Source organism: Theropithecus gelada, chromosome 7b, assembly GCF_003255815.1.
Source record: "Theropithecus gelada isolate Dixy chromosome 7b, Tgel_1.0, whole genome shotgun sequence".
Lineage (NCBI taxonomy): Eukaryota > Metazoa > Chordata > Mammalia > Primates > Cercopithecidae > Theropithecus > Theropithecus gelada.
Window position 1 is genome coordinate 52,272,713 of NC_037675.1, and position 20,497 is coordinate 52,293,209.

Sequence of the window (20,497 nt, forward strand, 5' to 3'; positions counted from 1 at the left end):
CACACACATATTCACAGAAAATATTTAATTTTTAAAAAACATAAATGGTATCACACTGTATGGCTTTAATGCAATTTGATTTCTCTTTTAATTTGGATATCTATCTAGGAAAGTACATCTAGGTCACTTTTGTTCTTTGACAATCGGTGTCGTACTTTTATAAACTATACTGTAACAATTATTTTCCCCACATGTCTTCTTACGTGTGTTCTTCTTTAGGGTAGATATCAAGTGGAATTACTAGGTTATAGAGATGGGTATTTTCTAAATTAATGGAGCTGGTATTATATTTTTAGTGCTTTCCTATATATTTGCTGAAAAATTATTCCCTGAAAAAAGCAAAGAACTCAAATTGTATCTATACACAAAAAGGACATTAATTAAAAACCATACCAATAATATTAGTGTATCATTGCCCACTAGTCAATCAAGCAGTCAAGTGCACAAGGCAAGACAATGATTGACCAACTGGGGTCATGCCTCTGACCTGGAGTCTACTACTGAAAAAATAAAATAAAATAAAACAACGGCAACTTAACTCAGGTCATGCCACACAAGGATGTGAGTTGAGAATCTTTGAACAAATAACAGTGAAGTAAAGGCGCTACTTTTGACCTAGATGTACTTTCCTGGATAGATCTCCAAATTAAAAAAGAAATCACATTGTATTAAAGCCATACAGTGTGATTATTTTTCTTAAAAATTAAATGTTTTCTGTGAATATATATGTGTGTGTGTGTGTGTGTGTGTGTGTAAATATGTAGAAAAAAGGTCTGGAAGATATATATTCCAGACGTTTATGCGTGTGTGTGTGTTTGTGTGTGTGCGTATATATGTGTGTGTGTGTGTATATATGTGTGTGTGTACAAATGTATATAATGTGCATGAATATGTAGGAAAAAAGGTCTCGAATTCTAAATACTAAACTGTTCCCTATGACCCCCTATAGGGAGGAGTGCAGAACTGGGTTAGTGATCAAAGTGGACACTAGCATAATAAATTTTTTAGTCTGTCAACATTTAACATACCCTTAAGTGCATAGGAAGGATCTGGTTAACTGAGTTTTAAGCAGTGTCTCTTTTGTTCAAGTTCCCGTCTCTACTATTTGTGTAGAATTGATCAAACCAAAGTGCAAACTCAAGAACAAATACATCTACAACCAGGTCATACCTTGCACTTCCTCTAGGAAGCCTGTCTGGTTCTTCCAGGCATGGTCATGCATGGCATCTTAGATGTCTTCAATCGGCCAGACAATATAACACACTCACAATGTCACTTACCAGCAAGTCTCCCAAGACCACCATTGCCAAGTCCAGCATCTTCTTCAATTTCTTCTAACTCTTCTATATCTAGTCCAAGCTGGTAATGAAGGGAAAACAGTATCGGAAGCAGATACAAATTCCGGCCATTCAGAGGGACAGCCATTTCCTACAGCTCTGGGTAGAGGTTTTCAGGTTTAGCTGTGTACCTAAACTAGCATCAGCTCCCTTGAAGGTTGTTCTGGTATCAGATACTGACTGCAGAGGCAAACTGTATGAGACGGTGCAGCTGCAGCATGGAGGAGAGTGTAGGCTCTAAAAGTCCATTATTGACTCTGTTACTTCCTATATGACCCGGGCAAGCTACTAACTCTATGCCTCAATTTTCCTATTTAAAAAAAGTGGAGGCTAACAGTACCTACCTCATTGATGATTGCTGTGAATTAAATAACATTATACAAACAAAGCATTTGGAACTATTCTTGGGCAGATATCCCTCAATAAATGTTAGCTATTATCATTGAAAACATTTTTTTTCTGTGTGTGTACAGTAGGGTTAAAACCTCAGAAACAGTCCAGTACCAAGCTGATATTAGTTGGACTGAGGGGTTTTGAAAATGACCAAAAGGCCTGAGGTCAGACGTTCCTGAATGGACTAAAGTTCATCTTTTCATGACCACAGCATATTTACTCAGTAGGGTCAAAAGTTGTTAACTCAAAACCAGCTATTGAGTCACTGCCCCGGAGACCTGGGGCCTGACAGCAGGCAGGGAAACCGCAGTCCTGCAATCCAGCTGGATGGGGTAAAATCCTTTACTTTTCCCTGGGGTAGATAACAGGCTGTGGGAAGTCAAGCAGCATCTGTGAATTTGGACACGGATGGGACTGATTGCCAGCCAGCTCCCTGCCCCAAAGTGCTGGGGATCACACAGCAGAGTCCACAGCGCCACTGTGCACTCGGGACAGGGCTCTGCAGCCCTGGAGATCACACTGCATTGCTCATTTTACAATGAAAGAATTGTTGGTCAGGCAAATGACTTGTTCTATGCTTACTAGATGCAAATCTAGCCCAGGCATGGCTAAAGGTGGTCTGTTGTGAAACAACTGGGTTCTTATCTGAAAGTTAGGCAACCCATGAAACCGGCTATTTTTTTAAATGGAAAAATAATTTGCACATTTAAAAACATATGTGGAATACGTACCAATGCTTGAAGTTGTGCCCCAGTTTCCATGGAGCCACCTATTTGGATCCCTACCTTTATACCAAAAGTTACTTTCTCACACAGGTCTTGACAACTGTATCTTACGAGTTCAACCATGGTTATGCTTCTGTTCAGTGTTAAAGGGGCTTTCAAATTTGCTCTCTGCAGATTAGAGCTTACTAGGTTCCTCATGTAAGCCAACTGCTGGTGCTAACACTCAGCATTTTTAAATTCTAAAATGTAAGTCTACCGTGTGATACAGGCCGGCACGGTGGCTCACGCTTGTAATTCCAGCATTTTGGGAGGCCAAGGCAGGTGGATCACCTGAGGTCAGGAGTTCGAGACCAGCTTGGCCAAAATGGCGAAACCCCATCTTTACTAAAAATACAAAAATGAGCTGGGCATGGTGGTGCATGCCTGTAATCCCAGCTACTCAGGAGGCTGAGGCTGGGAGGTGGAGGTTGCAGGAAGCCGAGATTGTGCCACTGTACTCCAGCCTGCGTAACAGAATGAGACTCCGTCTCAAAAAAAAAAAAAAAGTATGATACAAATTTTGAGCAAGTAGACATGGATCACGTCACCCCGCCTGGCTATAGGCTACTCCAAGGGAGGGATGTTATTTTCAGCTGATATTAGGGGAAGGAGAGGGAAGGGACATGGAGAGGACCTGCAGGGGTTCTTTCCCAGGAAATACTCCACCTAACCACATACGTGTGGGTTAGGTATGACCTGGTTGTAGATGTGTTTGTTCTTGAGCGAAGGACACATAAGGGGACAATCCTATGGCAAAGGAAAGGAACAGTTTGAACAGTCTCTCATTTAGAATTTGTCTTTGCAAATACACATTTCTCCTTTCAACTACAGTAAAAAGGTTAAGGACTACCTGTTTTGGGTGTGACGGCGCCTGAAGCTCAGGAAAGAAAAAGTTAAATATATTCATGAAAACAACTTAGTACATTAGGGTTAATACTTCAAGCTCCTCCTTTAAGGAGGAAGTGTATTTTACCTCTCATTAAGCGACAGAGAAAGTATGACAACAGAATTTTTAAAGCTGATCATTTTCACAAATTGCCTTGATACATGGATAACAAAGTTTGATCATTTCTTAAAAATGAGATAGAAGCCCAAAGTAAAGCTTGTGATTCTGATAGCAGAAGACTCAAGTACTTTTAAAAGGCTTGTTCAGACATTAATTTCTGAAATGTAATTTGTGGGCAATGCTGTCAAAGACTTTGATTGGAAAAGAAAATTCTCATGAGTCATAATGAGTTCTCTAACTTCTTTTTCTGGTTGTTCCTCTTAAATGAGAGATGACCAGTGATGTATATTTTTAAAAGTTTGTAATAGCCACATCTATAGAGGTGATTTTTCACTCTTATTTCACTTTATTTTTCTGTTTAATGTCCCCAAGTTTCCTGAAGTGCACATGAAATTTAAAGAGACAGGATGAGAGAAATCTAGGAACAATGTACCTGGTAAATGGCTTCATCACAGGCATTTTGCAGACCGAGGTTGATCATGGTGTTCTGTAATGTTCGGCCCATGTAAAATTCCAGAGAGAGGTAATAAACCCTCTGAAATAAAGAAAAGAAAGATAATGTTTCTTCTAAGAGATCAACCTTACTTAACATAAAAACACAAGGTCATGTGTTAGGTCACCAATAATAAACAAATAGGCAGGACTATGTCACCACAGGTTCAAATGAGACTCCTGTCAGAGGTGTTTGAGCCAAAGCGACTCCATTTTGAATAGGAGCTGGGTAAAATAAGGCTGAGACCTACTGGGCTGCATTCTCAGAAGGTCTGACATTCTAAGTCACAGGATGAAATAGGAGGTCCGCACAAGATACAGGTCACAAAAACCTTGCTGATAAAAGGTTTTCTTTGCCTCCTTTTTAATGATTCCAAATTAGCATGGACTTAAGATATTTAAAAATATTTCAAAATCTTTTCTTTTCTTTTTTAAAGACAAAGTCTTGCTCTGTCACCAGGCTAAAGTGCAATGGTCCAATATCAGTTCACTGCAACGTCCACCTCCTGGGTTCAAGCGATTCTCCTGCCTCAGCCTCTGGAGGAGCTGGGACTGCAGGCGTGCGCCACCATGCCCGGCTAATTTTTGTATTTTTAGTAGAGATGGAATTTCTACTAAGGCCAGGATGGTCTCCATCTTTGACCTCGTGATCTGCCCGCCTTGGCCTCCCAAAGTGCTGGGATTACAGGCGTGAGCCACAGCACTCGGCCTCAAAGTCTTTCTTAAAGACTTCTTTCTTGGTAAAGAAGACAGCCAAAACCCACCAAAACCAAGATGGCAACGATAGTGACCTCTGATTATCCTCACTACTCATTATACACTAATTATAATGCATTAGCATGCTTAAAAAAACACTCCTACCAGTGCCATGACAGTTTACAAATGCCAAGGCAACGTCAGGAAGTTACCCCACACAATCTAAAAGGGGGAGAAACCCTCAGTTCCGGGAATTGCCCACCCTTTTCCCAGAAAATTTATGACTAATCCACCCCTTGTTTAGCATATAAACAATAAATAACCATAAAAATAGCCAATCAGCAGCCCTCAGGGCTACCCTGCCTAAGGAAGAAGCATTCTTTATTCCTTTACTTAATTTTTTTTTTTTTTTTGAGACAGGGTTTCACTCTTGTCACCCAGGCTGGAGTGCAATGGCACTATCTCAGCTCACCGCAACCTCTGCCTCCCGGGTTCAAGTGATTCTCCTGCCTCAGCCTCCCAAATAGCCAGGATTACAGGCATGCGCCACCACGCCCGGCTAATTTTTTATATTTTTAGTAGAGATGGGGGTTTCTCCCTGTTGGTCAGGCTGGTCTCGAACTCGTTACCTGAGGTGATCCGCCCACCTCGGCCTCCCTAAGTGCTGGGATTACAGGCGTGAGCCACTGTGCCTGGCCCCTTTACTTTCTTAATAAACTTGCTTTCAGTTTACTCTATGGATTTGCCTCAAATTCTTGTGTGAGATACAAGAACCCTCTCTTGGGGTCTGGGATGGTGACTCCTTTCCGGTAACACTCCTATAAAGATATATGAAGGTCTAAATAAAAGTGTTACTGACACCAGGTTTTGACAAAGCACTATTTTTGGCAAAGTAATTCAGTATCTTTTACCCTCAGGGAGAGAAAAAGCAAACTCATCTAACTAACTAGATTCAACGTTTTGTGTTTTCCCCCTCCTGTTCATGAGCCTCATGAATAAAGCATAGGTTTTGGACAAACAGAAGTCAGACTGCCATAGCTCACCATTCATTAATAAAATATTTATTGGGCACCTCAGTGGGTTCTGGTAAGGTGGGTTGGCCATGACTACCTCAAGTCATCCAAGAAACACAAAGATTAACTCCCACACACCCCATGGCTAGAATATATTCCTCCTTGACTGATTACTGCAAGAAATTTTACTATTTATTTATTTATTTATTTATTTATTTATTTAGACAGAGTCTCCCTCTGTCGCCCAGGCTGGAGTGCAGTGGCATGATCTTGGCTCACTGCAACCTCTCTCTCCCAGGTTCAAGCAATTCTCCCTGCCTCAGCCTCCTGAGTAGCTGGGACTACAGGCAGCTGCCACCATGTCCAGCTAATTTTTGTATTTTTAGTAGAAATGGGATTTTGTCATGCTGGCCAGGCTGGTCTTGAACTCCCGACCTCAGGTGATCTGCCTGCCTCGGCCTCCCAAAGTGCTGGGATTACAGGCGAAAGTCAAGCGCCCGGCCTACAATTAATTTTAGAATCAAATTTTTCTATAAGATCTATTTACTGGCAAATTCCTTATGTACAAGAAGATACCTAAGGTTTACTGGTGTTTGTTCTTATTGAAATTGGAAATTTCTCTATTGACTTAGACATTATTTGCTTTTGACATGGTAAAAGTCAGGCAAATACCATCAGATTTGAAGGTGAGAGGTACAACGGTCAGACCTGCTGAAAACTTTCTTTATATACAATCACAGTTTACTAATTAAAAAAATAAAATAGAACCAGTGAGTAACTTCATCGTCTCCTTTTACAATATCTTACTCTCCATATCATTTATCCTCTGCTTCTCTACTAGACACAAAACAAAACGGCAAAAATCTGTAAATGCACCAATATAGTTACCTCAAATTTTAGGGATTGCCCCATTTCTGTAAGATAAGAAGTAAAAAAAGAAAAAAACAGAATTTGACCCATTAAAAAAAATTGTGAACAGAATTCAGTATAATAAAGGCCTATTATCCTATTTAACACACTAGTTACACATAAATATTTAAAACAAAATATTATTTGAAAATGTCAACTTGGAAATTTCATTCTTTCCCATTTTCCTTTTATGAACAATTGAATTCTAAATTTCACAACAAATAGTCAACATCCATGTCCTAACGGGCCATCTAACACTGCTTTCCAGAACACATCATCTTCATTTTCATCCAAGTTGTTTGAATGTCTATAATGCTGTTACTAGAACCCTCACCAGCTATTAGATGCCTTCAAATGATTGGATGAAAGTATATTTCTGGGGCAGACATAGGCAATGGCTGGTGCTCTAGTACATGATGACTGCTGTCACAGGAAATAGTATTTTAAGCCACAAATACCCATTTGCATAATATTACCCAGTTTAAAAAAATCCTTCCCTGTGTGTATTTTCATTATCTCTATAACCATGATGTTTTGCCTTTTTCTTTTAAATAATCTATAAAAAGCTTGTTTATATAGTATATGTTCCACACTTGCAACTGTGAGGTCATACCCCCAGGAATAAGGACTACATCTGTATTAAGTTTCTTTGCCTCCCTTTTAATGATTCCACATTAGTACCAAGTTAAGTCTTCTTAAAAATACTTCAAAGTCTTTCTTGAGAAATATGTGGTTGCTCAAAATAAGGCAAATGAGAAAATACTTCCTTGCATGACAGGCTTTATAAGGACAGGAATGTACGGTGATTCCCTGTTTTCTCATAAATAAATTTTTGGAGGTAATCTCTCCTTATATTTGGGAATACATAAGACCTTAAAAAATAGATCTTTGCCATCCTCTTAATTAACGGTCTCTAAACATTTGTTACATATGCCTAATAGTAAAATATATGAGCATCTCCAATATACTTTATAAATTACAAGCATGTACTATGATTACTAGTATTTTATGTAAAAGTGGGTATTTTCAAAAGCCTTGTAAAATAAAATAAAGAAGATATAACAAATATTTTTAAAATATGTTTTATTTTTATCCCCAGCATTAGTCAGAGGGCCTGGGTACTTCTGGGAAGACCTCTGGAACACCGGTCAATAAACTTGAGACTTGCAGGTCAGGCAAGAGTTGACATAGAAATGTGGTAGGAAAGACACTGCAAGTGAGTTGGGGGCCCCGCAGTGGGGATTGGTTTGTTGCGAGAGCAAGGTGGGTATAGAGGGTAATGGAAGATAACAAGGGAAGAACAGGCCCACCTGGACGGAGAAGGGCTTTTGAATACTTGCTTAAGGACTATGGCAGGCAAGAGGAGCCAATGAGAACTGAGCAGGGGGCAAGATGTGTTGCTTCAGGAAGCTTAAGCAAACTACAACGCACAAAATGAGATGGGATGGTATACTCCAATGCCTTCAGGAACTAGGCAGAGAAAATAAATGTGTAACTGAGGTCACATAAAGCAAAGAAGAGTACCAGGCTAAGAAAAGGAGTGTGCAAGTCCTGCCCATAGGTGCTAAAAATTAAACTCCTGAAAAACGTCTTGGCCAACAAAATATGTCTGCTATCCTTATTCAGCCTCAGGCTGCCAGTTTTACCTCTTCTAGAAAGGAAAATAACCACGTAGAAGTCTGCTACAACAAATGGGTAGCTAGAGCCTCACCAAGGCAGGAAGAGAGAACGGAGGAGAGCAGGTCATTCAGGGGAACCTACAGAAATCAACAGAAATTGGCAAACAGTTGAACGCCAAAAAGTGAGACTAAAGTTTGTGTCTGGATTGTCAAGATGGCAATGGCATTAAAATAAAAAACACAGAGGCCAGGCGTGGTGGCTCACACCTGTAATCCCAGCACTTTGGGAGGTCGAGGTGGCCAGATCACGAGGTCAGGAATTCTAGACCAGCCTGGCCAACATGCTGGAATCCTGTCTCTACTAAAAATACAAAAATTAGCTGGGCCTGGTGGCGCACACCTGTAATCCCAGCTACTCGGGAGGCTGAGGCCGGAGAATCGCTCGAATCCGAGAGGCGGAGGTTGCAGTGAGCTGAGATTGCACCATTGCACTCCAGCCTCGGTGACAGAGAGAGACTCCACCTGAAAACAAAACAAAACAAAACACAGAAGATGGGGCAGGATTGGGAGAAATAATGGTTTGAGTTTTTAACATGCTGAGTTTGAGGAAATAGGAAGATATCTAAGTAGGTTCACTAAACACTTAGAAATGTACGCATAGAGTTTGAAAAGGAATTCAAACTTGGGATCCATATTTGGGATTCATCTGCACAGTTATTAGAGAGCAAGGGGGGTGGGAAAGGAGCACACACCTACTGGCTCTAATTTATGAGGGGAGGAACCATCCTGTTTAGACAGACGACTGTGATGGAGTAGATATTTGATGAACACATGTGGAATGAAACATGTTCATTGTTGTATCCCCAGTGTATCACTATCAGAATACCTGGTTTATACACATCAGAATTCCTGGCTTATATCTGCACTCACGTAGAAAAGGAGAGCCCAGTGAAGAAACTAGCCAGAGAACCAGGAAAACCATAAAGCACAGCATAAGCCAGTGAAGGAAAAACATACAAGACTCTCTGGTGCTCTACGATGCTAAATGCTACAGAGGCGTGAGTGTGTGTTTCTAATATATGCTCAGTGTCCCACCCTTCCCCTTAAAATTGTTAAAAATAATTTTTAATGAGAGGCGCAGTATAGTGTACTTAGTAGCATTCCCTTTGTGTAATTTTTTTTTTTTTTTTTTGAGATGGAATCTCGCTCTGTCGCCAGGGCTGGAGTGCAGTGGCCGGATCTCAGCTCACTGCAAGCTCCGCCTGCCGGGTTTATGCCATTCTCCTGCCTCAGCCTCCGGAGTAGCTGGGACTACAGGCGCCCGCCACCGCGCCTGGCTAGTTTTTTGTATATTTTAGTAGAGACGGGGTTTCACCGTGTTAGCCAGGATGGTCTCAATCTCCTGACCTCGTGATCCGCCCGTCTCGGCCTCCCAAAGTGCTGGGATTACAGGCTTGAGCCACCGCGCCCGGCCTGTGTAAATAAATTTTTAAAAGACAGTGGCCGGGTGCGATGGCTCACACCTGTAATCCCAGCACTTTGGGAGGCCAAGGCTGGAGGATCACTTGAAGCCAGGAGTTTGAGAGCAGCTTGGCCAACATGGTAAAACCTCCTCTCTACTAAAAATACAAACTTAGCCAGGTGTAGTGGCAGGGGCCTGTAATCCCATCTACTCAAGAGGCTGAGGCAGGAGAATCGCTTCAACCCTGGAGGCTAAGGATGCAGTGAGCCAAGATGGCGTCACTGCACTCCAGCCTGGGCGACAGAGCGAGACTCTGTCTCAAACAAGACAAAACAAAACAAAACAACAAAACAGTAAATATATGTATACATAAAGTGTTTTCTAAGGTGCATTTAAATTTTTAAGGATACATTTTAGCAGTTGCTACCTTGGTGGAGGCCTAGGTCTTTGGGGTGAAGAAGAGTTACTTTCCATTTGAAAGCTGTTACAGCTGCGATTTCTTACTATGAGAATTTACATTCATTTCCTTTCTTAAAAATTCTTACGGGGTTTCTTGGGCATTGGGATTATAGTCCATTTTTTTCACACCTTTACATATTTAAAAAGTTCTAATAAACGTTTATATATATTTCTCACTGCCCCTGGGATGTATCCCAATATTTTATTCTTTCCAATATGTCTCCACCTGGCTTCTCCAGTTTCCTCTCCCAATACAGACTCACACCCGCCCTCACTCCAGCCTGCACACAATCCCTTTCCCTGCCATGTCCTCCCCAGTCCTTCCCAACTGCCTCTCGCCCTCTTCGCAAACTGTCAGGCAGAGAGTTTGTCCCTCTGTAGGTCCAAAATCACCCTAGGGAGGTCTCTGCTCCCGTCCCCACGCCGTGGATGGAAGTGGTCCCTGACCAGCCTTCCTCAGCAGCTCTGGGGGCAGGCCTCGGGGGTGGAGGGGCTAAGGGTCGGGGGAGTGTGTGTCTTCGGGGAGTACGAGTCCAGGGCACTGCCTGGCCCTGGGCCTTCTTTGCGCAGTACTCACGGAAGTGCGGGAGCTGGGAACCCGACTCACGAGAATGGGTGGGCGGAGCTCTGCGCTTGGAGCGGGACCCTGCCCCTCCTCTGCCCCACACTTCAGCAGCCACTCCGAGAGGCCTGAAACTTACGACCTTTTCCCAGTTCGGTATTTGTCTCCCCTCCCTAAACACCAAGCTCCAGCAAGGCAGGATTTTTGTCCCTTTTGTTTAGGGCTGAGTGTGCAGGGCAGAGAACAGTGTCCCGCACACAGGACAAGAGGCGCCCGTCACCTCTTGATTAAATGCTGAGAGTCAAACTTCCAAAAGTTTGTGAAGGGACAGGCAAGAGGGGCCTGGGCTTCTGCCCACCTGGCGGTTTCTAGGGGCGGACCGCACAGTGTTTGGGCGGGGCGCTGGCGGTGGCACCTCGGGGACATGAGTGCGGCGTCGGTGGGGAGGCCGAATCTGTCCCCCAGGCTGCCCGCCCACAGCCTAGACACGTCTCCTCTGGACTTTCGGGCAAGGACCGGGTGCAAGGGACCGCTCTGAGGGGTCCTCCACCTCGTCGCTCCCGGCCGCGACCGCAGACTCCGAGTCCGGGCTGGATCCCGGCCCCCCCCCCCCCCCCCCGGGGCCTTGGGGCACTTGTCGTAGTAGTGCTGCTGCGTGCGGATCCAGCGTCCCACCAGGTGGTCGCGCACCGTGTGCGCCAGCGCGAAGTAGTAGTCGCGGGGGGTGGCCACGTTGCGGTCCTTGACCAGCGTGAAGTGCAGGTGCCGGTTGAAGCCCTTCTTCAGCTCTGCCACGTTCTCCACGCCCACGATGCCGCGGATGCTGATCTGCCGCCGCTTCTCCTGGTCAGTCAGGGGCTTCGCCATGGCTGGGGCGGCGGGCAGCGCAGAAAGCTGAATGTGCGGCCGGAGGCGCGGGGCTGCTGGGCAGGGGTGGAGTCGGCCCTGCAGCGCCTGCCGCTTTCAAGGCGCACGAAAGTTTGGGGCCCGCCCCCTCGGGCGGTGCTGCACTCCCTTGGCGTCCTGGCTCCTGACCCAGGCCGGAGGGCAGAGGAAGTGCCCGGCCCCTCCTGGGACTTTGGGGCCGCGGGTGGGCTCGAGGGTGGGAGCCGAGGTGCAAGCGCCGGCGAGACCCCTGCCGGCCCGGGACCTGGGTTCGGGGGCTCCCTTCCGGATCTCCAAAATCTGCGGAGGCAGCGTTTGTCCCGCCTCTCCCTTCTAGAGTGTGGAGACACAGGAAGACGTCTGTGTAGGGAAGCACGTCGTTGGCAGACTGCTGTTTTGCAGATGTTTATTTGTTATGCCATTATGACTGTTAGGATTTCTCACCTGGAGTGGCTTCCGCCATAAGCACCGGGATCTGGAAGGACGGCACGTTTGACTTCTGTTGTCCCAACCTCCCTTGCCAGCCCTTGGCACCGCCCCAGCTTGGATCCTCAGGGCGCCTCTGTTGTTTTCATTCATTTTTTTGAGGACTCCAGGGTTCAGGTTTCTTGACTCCTGGACCCAAGTTCACGTTGCGAGTAGGCACCCTGTCGCTCATCCTTAGAGGTAGGTTAGTAAGAATCAGAGCAGGTGAGGTGAAGCTCTAGGCTCATTATGCGGCAGGGGCTTTTACCTTAGGCTTCTTCTAATTATCTTTTAACCGCAGTGGAGGGTGTGGGGGGGAAAACAGAAGGGTATGTGTGTGGAAAATGAAGGGATTACTCACTGGACTAGTTGCCTTGTTTACAAAAAACAACCCAGTCTGTGTTACTGTGCTGTACAGGCTGATCTTTGCACCTCCAGTTTGGGTGGTATTTGTTTGAATATGCATGTTTATGTATGTTTAAACCTTGGCAAAGGCAAACACTTGGCATTTTAGGATGTCAGAGGTTTTTTCTTCCTCATTAAGTAGTATTAATATGTTATTTTAGAAAGAGTCCATTGCCAGAATTAAGTTTTCTTTTTTCTTTTCCTTTTCTTTCTTTTCTTTCTTTCTTTCTTTCTTTTTTTTTTTTTTTTTTTTTTTGAGATGGAGTCTCGCTCGCTCTCCCAGTCTGGAGTGCTGTGGCGCAATCTCGGCTCACTGCAAGCTCCGCCTCCCGGGTTCACGCCATTCTCCTGCCTCAGCCTCTCCCCAGGCGCCCGCCCCCTCGCCCAGCTAATTTTTTGTATTTTTAGTACAAACGGGGTTTCACCGTGTTAGCCAGGATGGTCTCGATCTCCTGACCTCGTGATCCGCCCGTCTCGGTCTCCCAAAGTGCTGGGATTACAGGCGTGAGCCACCGTGCCCGGCCAAGTTTTCTAGAAAAATCTTAGTATACCGATATTAATATGTTTTGCTTTTTATATTGAACCAAAGTTGATTATTTTGAATTCATACATGGTGATGGGGAGGGGGTGATGGATTAATTGATTCAGACCAAATGTGACCCTCACCATACAAGTGAAAGTTCAAATCTCATAGGTCTGACAAAATTTCCTGAATCCTTGTCTTCCCAGATTCTGAAGTTTGGACTTGTGCCTTTGGGGCAGAGACTGAATTGGGCCTTATGCAACTCTTGCAATACCGATGACCTGCAAAGGAAAGTATTTATAGAAGAGATGAGCATGAGAGTTTGGATCTGGATGGGGCCAGAAATACCCTGAATTAAGAGTGGGAAGGTGGGCCCATCAAAATCATTGATCTTAAAAATAAGTAAGGCCTGTGGGGTAAAATTTGAAATAAAGCAGAAAGATAAGTTTCTTTGATAATTATATAACTTTAAAAAGTGTTTATCAGCTTTGAATACCCCCAAGATGGTCACAGCATTAAGCCAGTTATGGATCATTTGCACATAGGTGTGAAATTAGTCACTCAGCTTTAACAGCTGGATTAAAATAATAGGGTAGCGCCTGGGATGAGGGAATGCCAGGTCTGTGTAGGTCTTCCTCCCAAAAAGGTCTCTGAGCAGGAGAAGGCATCATAATGTCTGGGCACTAGGGAGTGAATAATTAGGGGGCACAAGAAGGGATGAAAGACACCAAAAGCAAGCTCACTCGGTTTCTTAGTTTTGCTTAAGACAGTTTCAAATAGATGGCTCCCAGCTCTGCTGCCTACTTTCCTGTACTAAATTCTTGTTGGAAACTCAGGGTAATGAAGAACTAATGAACACATTATTTTCTTGATTCGCTATCCAGTTAATGAGCCTGCACCCCCAACTTGAACATTTCTCTAAGCAGAAAAATCATGAACTGTAGAATGCTCAATATATAGAATATGGGGAAGAACCATACATCTCCATGTTAAAAAGACCATGATGGAACCAGGTGATTTAGGGTGCTCCATAGACCCGGTATTAAATGACAATAAATTACATTGCAAGGCCGGGCGCAGTGGCTCACGCCTGTAATCCCAGCACTTTGGGAGGCCCAGAGGGGCGGATCACGAGGTCAGGAGATTGAGACCATCCTGGCGAATACGGTGAAACCCCGTCTCTACTAAAAATACAAAAAAATTAGCCGAGCGAGGTGGCAGGCCCCTGTAGTCCCAGCTACTCAGGAGGCTGAGGCAGGAGGATGGCGTGAACCCGGGAGGTGGAGCTTGCAGTGAGCCGAGATCGCGCCACCGCACCCCAGCCTGGGCGTCTGAGCAAGACTCTGTCTCAAAATAAATAAATAAATAAATAAATAAATAAATAAATAAATAAATAAATTACATTGCAAGACAGTTATTCCCCTTTCACTTTTCTTTAACTCTTTCTGGAAAGTCTTTTGTGTCAACATGTTAGCATTTTTTAATCTATATTTTTAACAGAATGCAGGTCCAGATTCTAAACGTTCTTAAAGTTTTAGCATCTAACTAGAATTTAATACAATTATCTTCCATCTATGGTAAATGATACTTTTTCAGTTGACATCCTGATACAAATTTTGTTTCATCTGCTTGTTCTGTGCTAGTCTAGGACACTGAGGCCTTGAGAGGGTAAGTTACTTGACTAAGAAAATTACTATCTTTACAAACCTTTCCTTTAGCCTCTCTTGACCAGAAAGAACCAGAAACTCTGGATCCCTGAAAACGTATCAGATTTCAGTGGCTCACATGTTTATAGCAGCCTTACTCACAATGGCCTATATTATTCCTGCTTCTCATCCACTGCTTCCCCATGGCTGCTGTAACGAAGTGGCATTTGTAGATAGCTGAACAAACTGTCCAGAACTCACAGACAAGTGTAAGTTTCCCACTGTTGGAAATACAAAAGAACATGAGAAAGTAGTGTGTTAGTTTGGGACTTCAGAGAAGCAGAGGCTAAGGCAGGATTAAACATGTTAGAGTTTTTATTGGGGTAAATGCTTGTGGGAGGGAAAAATAGAGAGTGCTAGCCAGAGACAGCATCAGACTGTGATGCAAGTGTGACCCAGAGTGAAGGGGAGAGAGATGGAAGGGTAGAAGGGCATATCTCAGACAGCCCTGTAGTCCCAGGAAGATCCAGCAGCGCCACTGGGCAGTTCTGGAGCACATCTGCTGTCAGGAGACCACGGTACTCTGCTCAGTCACTGGTGGGAGCATTCCCCAGGAGGCATGGCCTTTGCAGGGCTATCTGGAGCCCCGGGTCGGTTATGCTTCCTGAAGCTTGGGGCGTCTGTGAGGTCTTTTCTAGTGACCACCACAGAAAGAGATGAGATAAACAAATATAGGTTAATATCCACTGTGTTTCAAAGCAGGGCCTATTGTGGTGGCATACCACTTTCAGATTCATCAAAGTGGCTACTAGCATTTTCCAAGGGCTCAGGCAAAGCTCATAATGTGCATTACCTCATTTAATCTTCTTGTCAGCTCTGTGGGACAAGTTCTGTTTTTCTTTCCATTTCACAGATGAGGAAATCGAGGCTTAGAGAAGGTGAGTAGCTTGCTCAAGATCACCTCAGTAAGTGATGGAAGAGGTTTTCAAGTCCCTTAATGTTGTTTCTCCTCCCCTGAAACAGGATTTGTGATCTGTTAAGTAAACCTCTGCCTCCCAGGTTCAAGTGATTCTCCTGCCCCAACCTCTCGATTAGCTGGGATTACAGGCATGTGCCACCATGTCTGGCTAATTTTTTGTATTTTTAGTAGAGATGGGGTTTCACCATGTTGGTCAGGCTGGTCTGAAACTCCTGACCTCAGGTAATTCACCCGCCTCAGCCTCCCAAAGTACTGGGATTATAGGCGTGAGCCACCGTGCCTGGCCTGTTTTGTACTGTTTATTGGTTTTTGACCTTCTAATCATTCTGCAATCCAGGGAAATGCCAGAGGTCCACAGTGGCCCCATGGAGAGGTCACTTACACTCTGGAGAGGGGTGGTGTAAAAAATGGGCTGAACTTTACGCTCAGCGAGGGAATTTGAGTACACTGCACTCAGCATATTTAATGTATGAATCTGTTAACCAAGGTTGTTATCTAGGCTCCACTGTTTCAAATATTTAGAAAGATGACTGAGAACCCAGATTTATTTTACTTTTGAATTCCCTTAGTGTCTGCAGAAAATGCAGCTGACTGCATTGCCATCTCTATAACTGGCTATGACAGTGACCATTTACTCATTACCTGAGTATATTTGGCTTGTCTCAAAACAAGTGGATGTTCCTGACACTTTCAGGTGCTGTCATATTTGATCTGCTCATTGATATAGTAGTTTGAATTCTTAGGCATAGTCCAGTGGGAGTTCCTGAACAGATGGAAATACTTCCAGCCTATCTTCTTCTTCTCCCTCAAATCACTGACAGCCTTCATATGCCTATTGTAGAATATGCTGAGATTGGAGAATCACTTACTGCCTTGATTTCAACTTCTGCAAAGTAAGGACAAAGCTCTCTGTCCTTCTCACTCTGTAAAATGGCTAAGCTCGGCTGGGTGCAGTGGCACATGCCTGTAATCCCAGCACTTTGGGAGGCCAAAGCAGGCGAATCATGAGGTCAGGAGTTCGAGACCAGCCTGGCCAACATGGTGAAACCCCATCTCTACTAAAAATACAAAAAATTCACTGGGCATAGTGGTGGGTGCCTGTAATCCCAGCTACTCGGGAGGCTGGAGAATCGCTTGAACCCTGGAGGCAGAGGTTGCAGTGAGCCGAGATCGCACCACTGTACTCCAGCCCAGGCGATAGAGTAAGACTCTGTCTCAAAAAAAAAAAAAAAAAAAAAAAAGATGGTTAAGCTCAAAAAGATATGAGTGGAGAAGGTGGAGAAGTGCCAGGAAATGGAAAAAGCATTATTAAGATGGAAACTTCTAGGTTGGGATGATGTTTTGACATATTAACCAGTGTTTTGATTTTCTCCTGATGGTTTACTTTTTCACTATCTCCGTCCCACTTGAGGTGCTTATAATCTCTGAGGAAGATGTGAGCCTTCCTGGTTTTGAACTCCAAGTTAACATTCAGGAGACACATTAAGAAGTAATGGGAAGATGACACAGAGACGTGGGGAGTAGAGACGTCACTGGTCTTGGAGTCAGGATCCTGGAGCTGGCTTCCTCGATCCGGTAGCAGAAATCCCAGGCAGGCTGAGTATCCGAGAAGTGCGCAGGACTTTGCTCTGCTTCCTGAGAAGAGCCCAACGAGGAAGTGACTGCCTGGAGGGTCACTGCCTGTAGTCAGGTCTTGGACAAGGTGCACAAAGGCTCCTCATCCCCAGGGAGGCGCAGGGCAGCTATTGGCCAAATCCCCAGAGCTGAAGACTGATTCAGAGAACACCCAAGGGAGAGGTATCAAGGCTAGAGGCTTCCCTCCACCAGCTCCTGCCACCAGGGCCTTAGCACAGGGAACCCCTGTTGAGGGGTCCTCGGTTGAATAGACTGGTTGACTGAATTTGAGATCAAATTTCTTCCCTGGAGGAATGAGACCCTACATTAGAAGTTAAACTGAAACTGATACAGGCCAGGGCGAGGTGGCTCACAGCTATAGTCCCAGCACTTTGGGAGGCTGAGGCCGGAGGATTGCTTGAGGCCAGGAGTTTGAGACCACCCTCGGCAACATGGCAAAACCCCAACTCTACTAAAAATACAAAAATTAGCCAGGTGTTGTGGTGCACGCCTGTAGTCCTAGCTATTTGGGAAGCTGAGGCATGAGAATCACTTGAATCTGGGAGGCAGAGATTGTAGTGAGCTGAGATGGTGCCACTGCAGTCACTCTAGCTTGGTAACAGAACAAGACTCTGCCTCAAAACAAAACAAAACAAAACAAAAAAGAAGTTAAACTAATACAAAAAATATAAAGCTGCATTCCTTGCACATCTGAGCTTATACACTGTTTGTATTTGCTTTGCCCACTGGAGTTATTACTAATGCAATAAGACATGTTCCAGAAAAAGCTTTCACCCTTTTTTTTTTTTTTTTTTTTTTTTTTTTTTGAGATGGAGTTTTGCTGTTGTCACCCAGGCTGTAGTGCAATGGCACGATCTCCGCTCACTACAACCTCTGCCTCCCGGGTTCAAGTGATTCTTCTGCCTCAGCCTCCTGAGTAGCTGGGATTACAGGCACATGCCATCACACCCAGCTAATTTTTGTATTTTTAGTAGAGATGGGGTTTCACCATGTTGGCCAGGCTGGTCTTGAAGTCCTGACCTCAGATTATCCACCAACTCAGCCTCCCAAAGTGCTGGGATTACAGGTGTGAGCCACCGTGCCTGGCCAAGCTTTCACCTCTGTATGGGAACAAATGAGGAGAGTGATTCTGCACAATTTTGCAAAGCGATATGAACAAATCCTGACCAAGGAAAGGAAGTGCAAAGTGTGCTAAGCACAGGATTTCAGCAGATAACCGTGATATGATGTGCACAACGGACAGCCTCTTTGCTGCCTTGTCTCAGGGCCTTTGTCATGCAAACCCTCCACTGAGCCCACATTTTGACTTGCCCTTTGTACATGATTGATTAATTGCAGGCGTTAAGTATATAAAACATATAGACTTCTATAAAAATATTATTGATTTTTAGAGTTTTGTTCCCTTTTGGGGGTAAACCTAAGGAATCACAGACCCCAAGTTCTCAGATGCCAAATACTTTAACTTCTCTAAGCTGTTTATCCATTGTTAAAGTTCTAACTAGTAAGGTGCTTAGATAGTGAAAGATAACATGTGTTAGCTTAAAATATACAAAAATACAGGAAGAAAATAACTTCCCTTTCACTTAGTATTTCCTAGGATGGATGCTGGGAGTCTGATGATATACTGAAGGCTGATCTCATATACAAATGAGGGCTTTTCTTTTTGCAGTTCTTGTTGTATTAAATAGATTATAGTTCATTGAGCATAGCTTTGCATAGCATAACCTACCTCTGTTTTTCAAATTCAATGTTTCTAATTTATTGATTTATTAGGAAAATATTTGTTAAGTACCTACTATGAGTCCAGCATTGTGCTGGACACTTACAGTGAACTAAATTGACTGTAGAATAACAAAACACCTTATCTTCCCAGGATCCTATCTTCTGAGAACCACCCTCTTCTCTTTATCTTCCTGCTTCTGGTCTTACCTTTAAGTACAAGCCCATATACTTACTGTTGGAATGGCTGTTTTACACCCTGACCCAGTTTTTACAACCATGACTATAGGACTCCTGTGGCGTCATGAAAGAAGAACTGGGTATTAGCCAACTTGGAATATCAACAATGCGATCACTGAATGGGTACTTACTGTATACAAGGTACTGTGCTCGCTGCTAATGGTATAAAAAATTCAGTTCATGGCATCTGCCTTACCGAGAACCTTTAAACTAGCTCAAGGCACCATATTCGCATGAAGTTACAAGGCAGACTATGCTAAAGAAAAAACAAGTAGCCCAGATCTTAGATGGTAGCTGAGGTCACAGGAAGAAAAGAATGTCTTGCATTTGTCTAGAAGCCAAATGATAACAGCCATTTCTCTATCTTCCTAGAAGTTCCTTCCTTCTCCACCTTATTGAATGATAGTTTCTCAGTCATGGAGTCATCATACGTTTTCAGCTTAAGATGAAAATATAAAGTTTCTCCCCACTCAGAATTTTCATTTTGTGTTTTTTAGGGAGTCGATGTGTGAACTGCAGAGACAGACTGATACCAGCAGGTGGAGGAATTCACCATTTGAACACATCACAGGCTAGTGAATGGTTCAGCAGGATGTGACTGCAATTTTAATCACTGCTTCATTTCCCTTTCTTTGTTCCAGATATTTATGCAGCAAAACCCTGTGAGAAGATGAGCCATAATCTGAAGAAGATAAATAAAAATGGATTATTTTTATCACTCTAGACAGAACATAAAGAGATGGCATTTTCTCCGTTTTAAAATCTCAGATGTACATACATTGAAATCTAAAGAAAAAATTATTCTGATAAATTGGAGAAATTTAAGAATTATAAAGAAGTATGGAGTTTCAACATTCTTAGATTTAAAGAACACTCGGCCGGGCGCGGTGGCTCAAACTTGTAATCCCAGCACTTTGGGAGGCCCAGACGGGGGGATCACGAGGTCAGGAGATCGAGACCATCCTGGCTAACACGGTGAAACCCCGTCTCTACTAAAAAATACAAAAAACTAGCCGGGCGAGGTGGCGGGCGCCTGTAGTCCCAGCTACTCGGGAGGCTGAGGCAGGAGAATGGCGTGAACCCGGGAGGCGGAGCTTGCAGTGAGCTGAGATCCGGCCACTGCACTCCAGCCTGGGCGACAGAGCGAGACTCCATCTCAAAACAAACAAACAAAAAAAGAACACTCAAAGTTTGATGTGCTAGAGACTTGGGCCTCCCAGTGAACCACGAGCTTACAGGATTAGGGTCATGAAGTAGAGGGAGCTGCGCTGGCGTCCAGCAGAGGGTT

General features: G+C 44.1%; 1 protein-coding gene across 4 annotated transcripts in view; it reads right to left on the bottom strand.

Annotated features, from left to right (window-relative positions):
* The window catches only part of PYGL (glycogen phosphorylase L), an 89,775-nt gene extending 77,888 nt beyond the window's left edge, over window positions 1-11,887 (bottom strand). The window contains exons 1-3 of one of the 4 annotated variants that reach the window (XM_025391850.1): window positions 11,337-11,887; window positions 3,934-4,035; window positions 1,281-1,359 (exon numbers count right to left, since the gene is read on the bottom strand). In XM_025391850.1, coding sequence (XP_025247635.1) covers window positions 1,281-1,359; window positions 3,934-4,035; window positions 11,337-11,579 — 424 coding nt within the window. In that variant the 5' untranslated portion in view covers window positions 11,580-11,887. The remainder of the gene's footprint in view (window positions 1-1,280; window positions 1,360-3,933; window positions 4,036-11,336) is intronic. The other 3 variants (XM_025391849.1, XM_025391851.1, XM_025391852.1) reach the window with 3 other exon arrangements.
* Window positions 11,888-20,497: the final 8,610 nt, after the last annotated feature.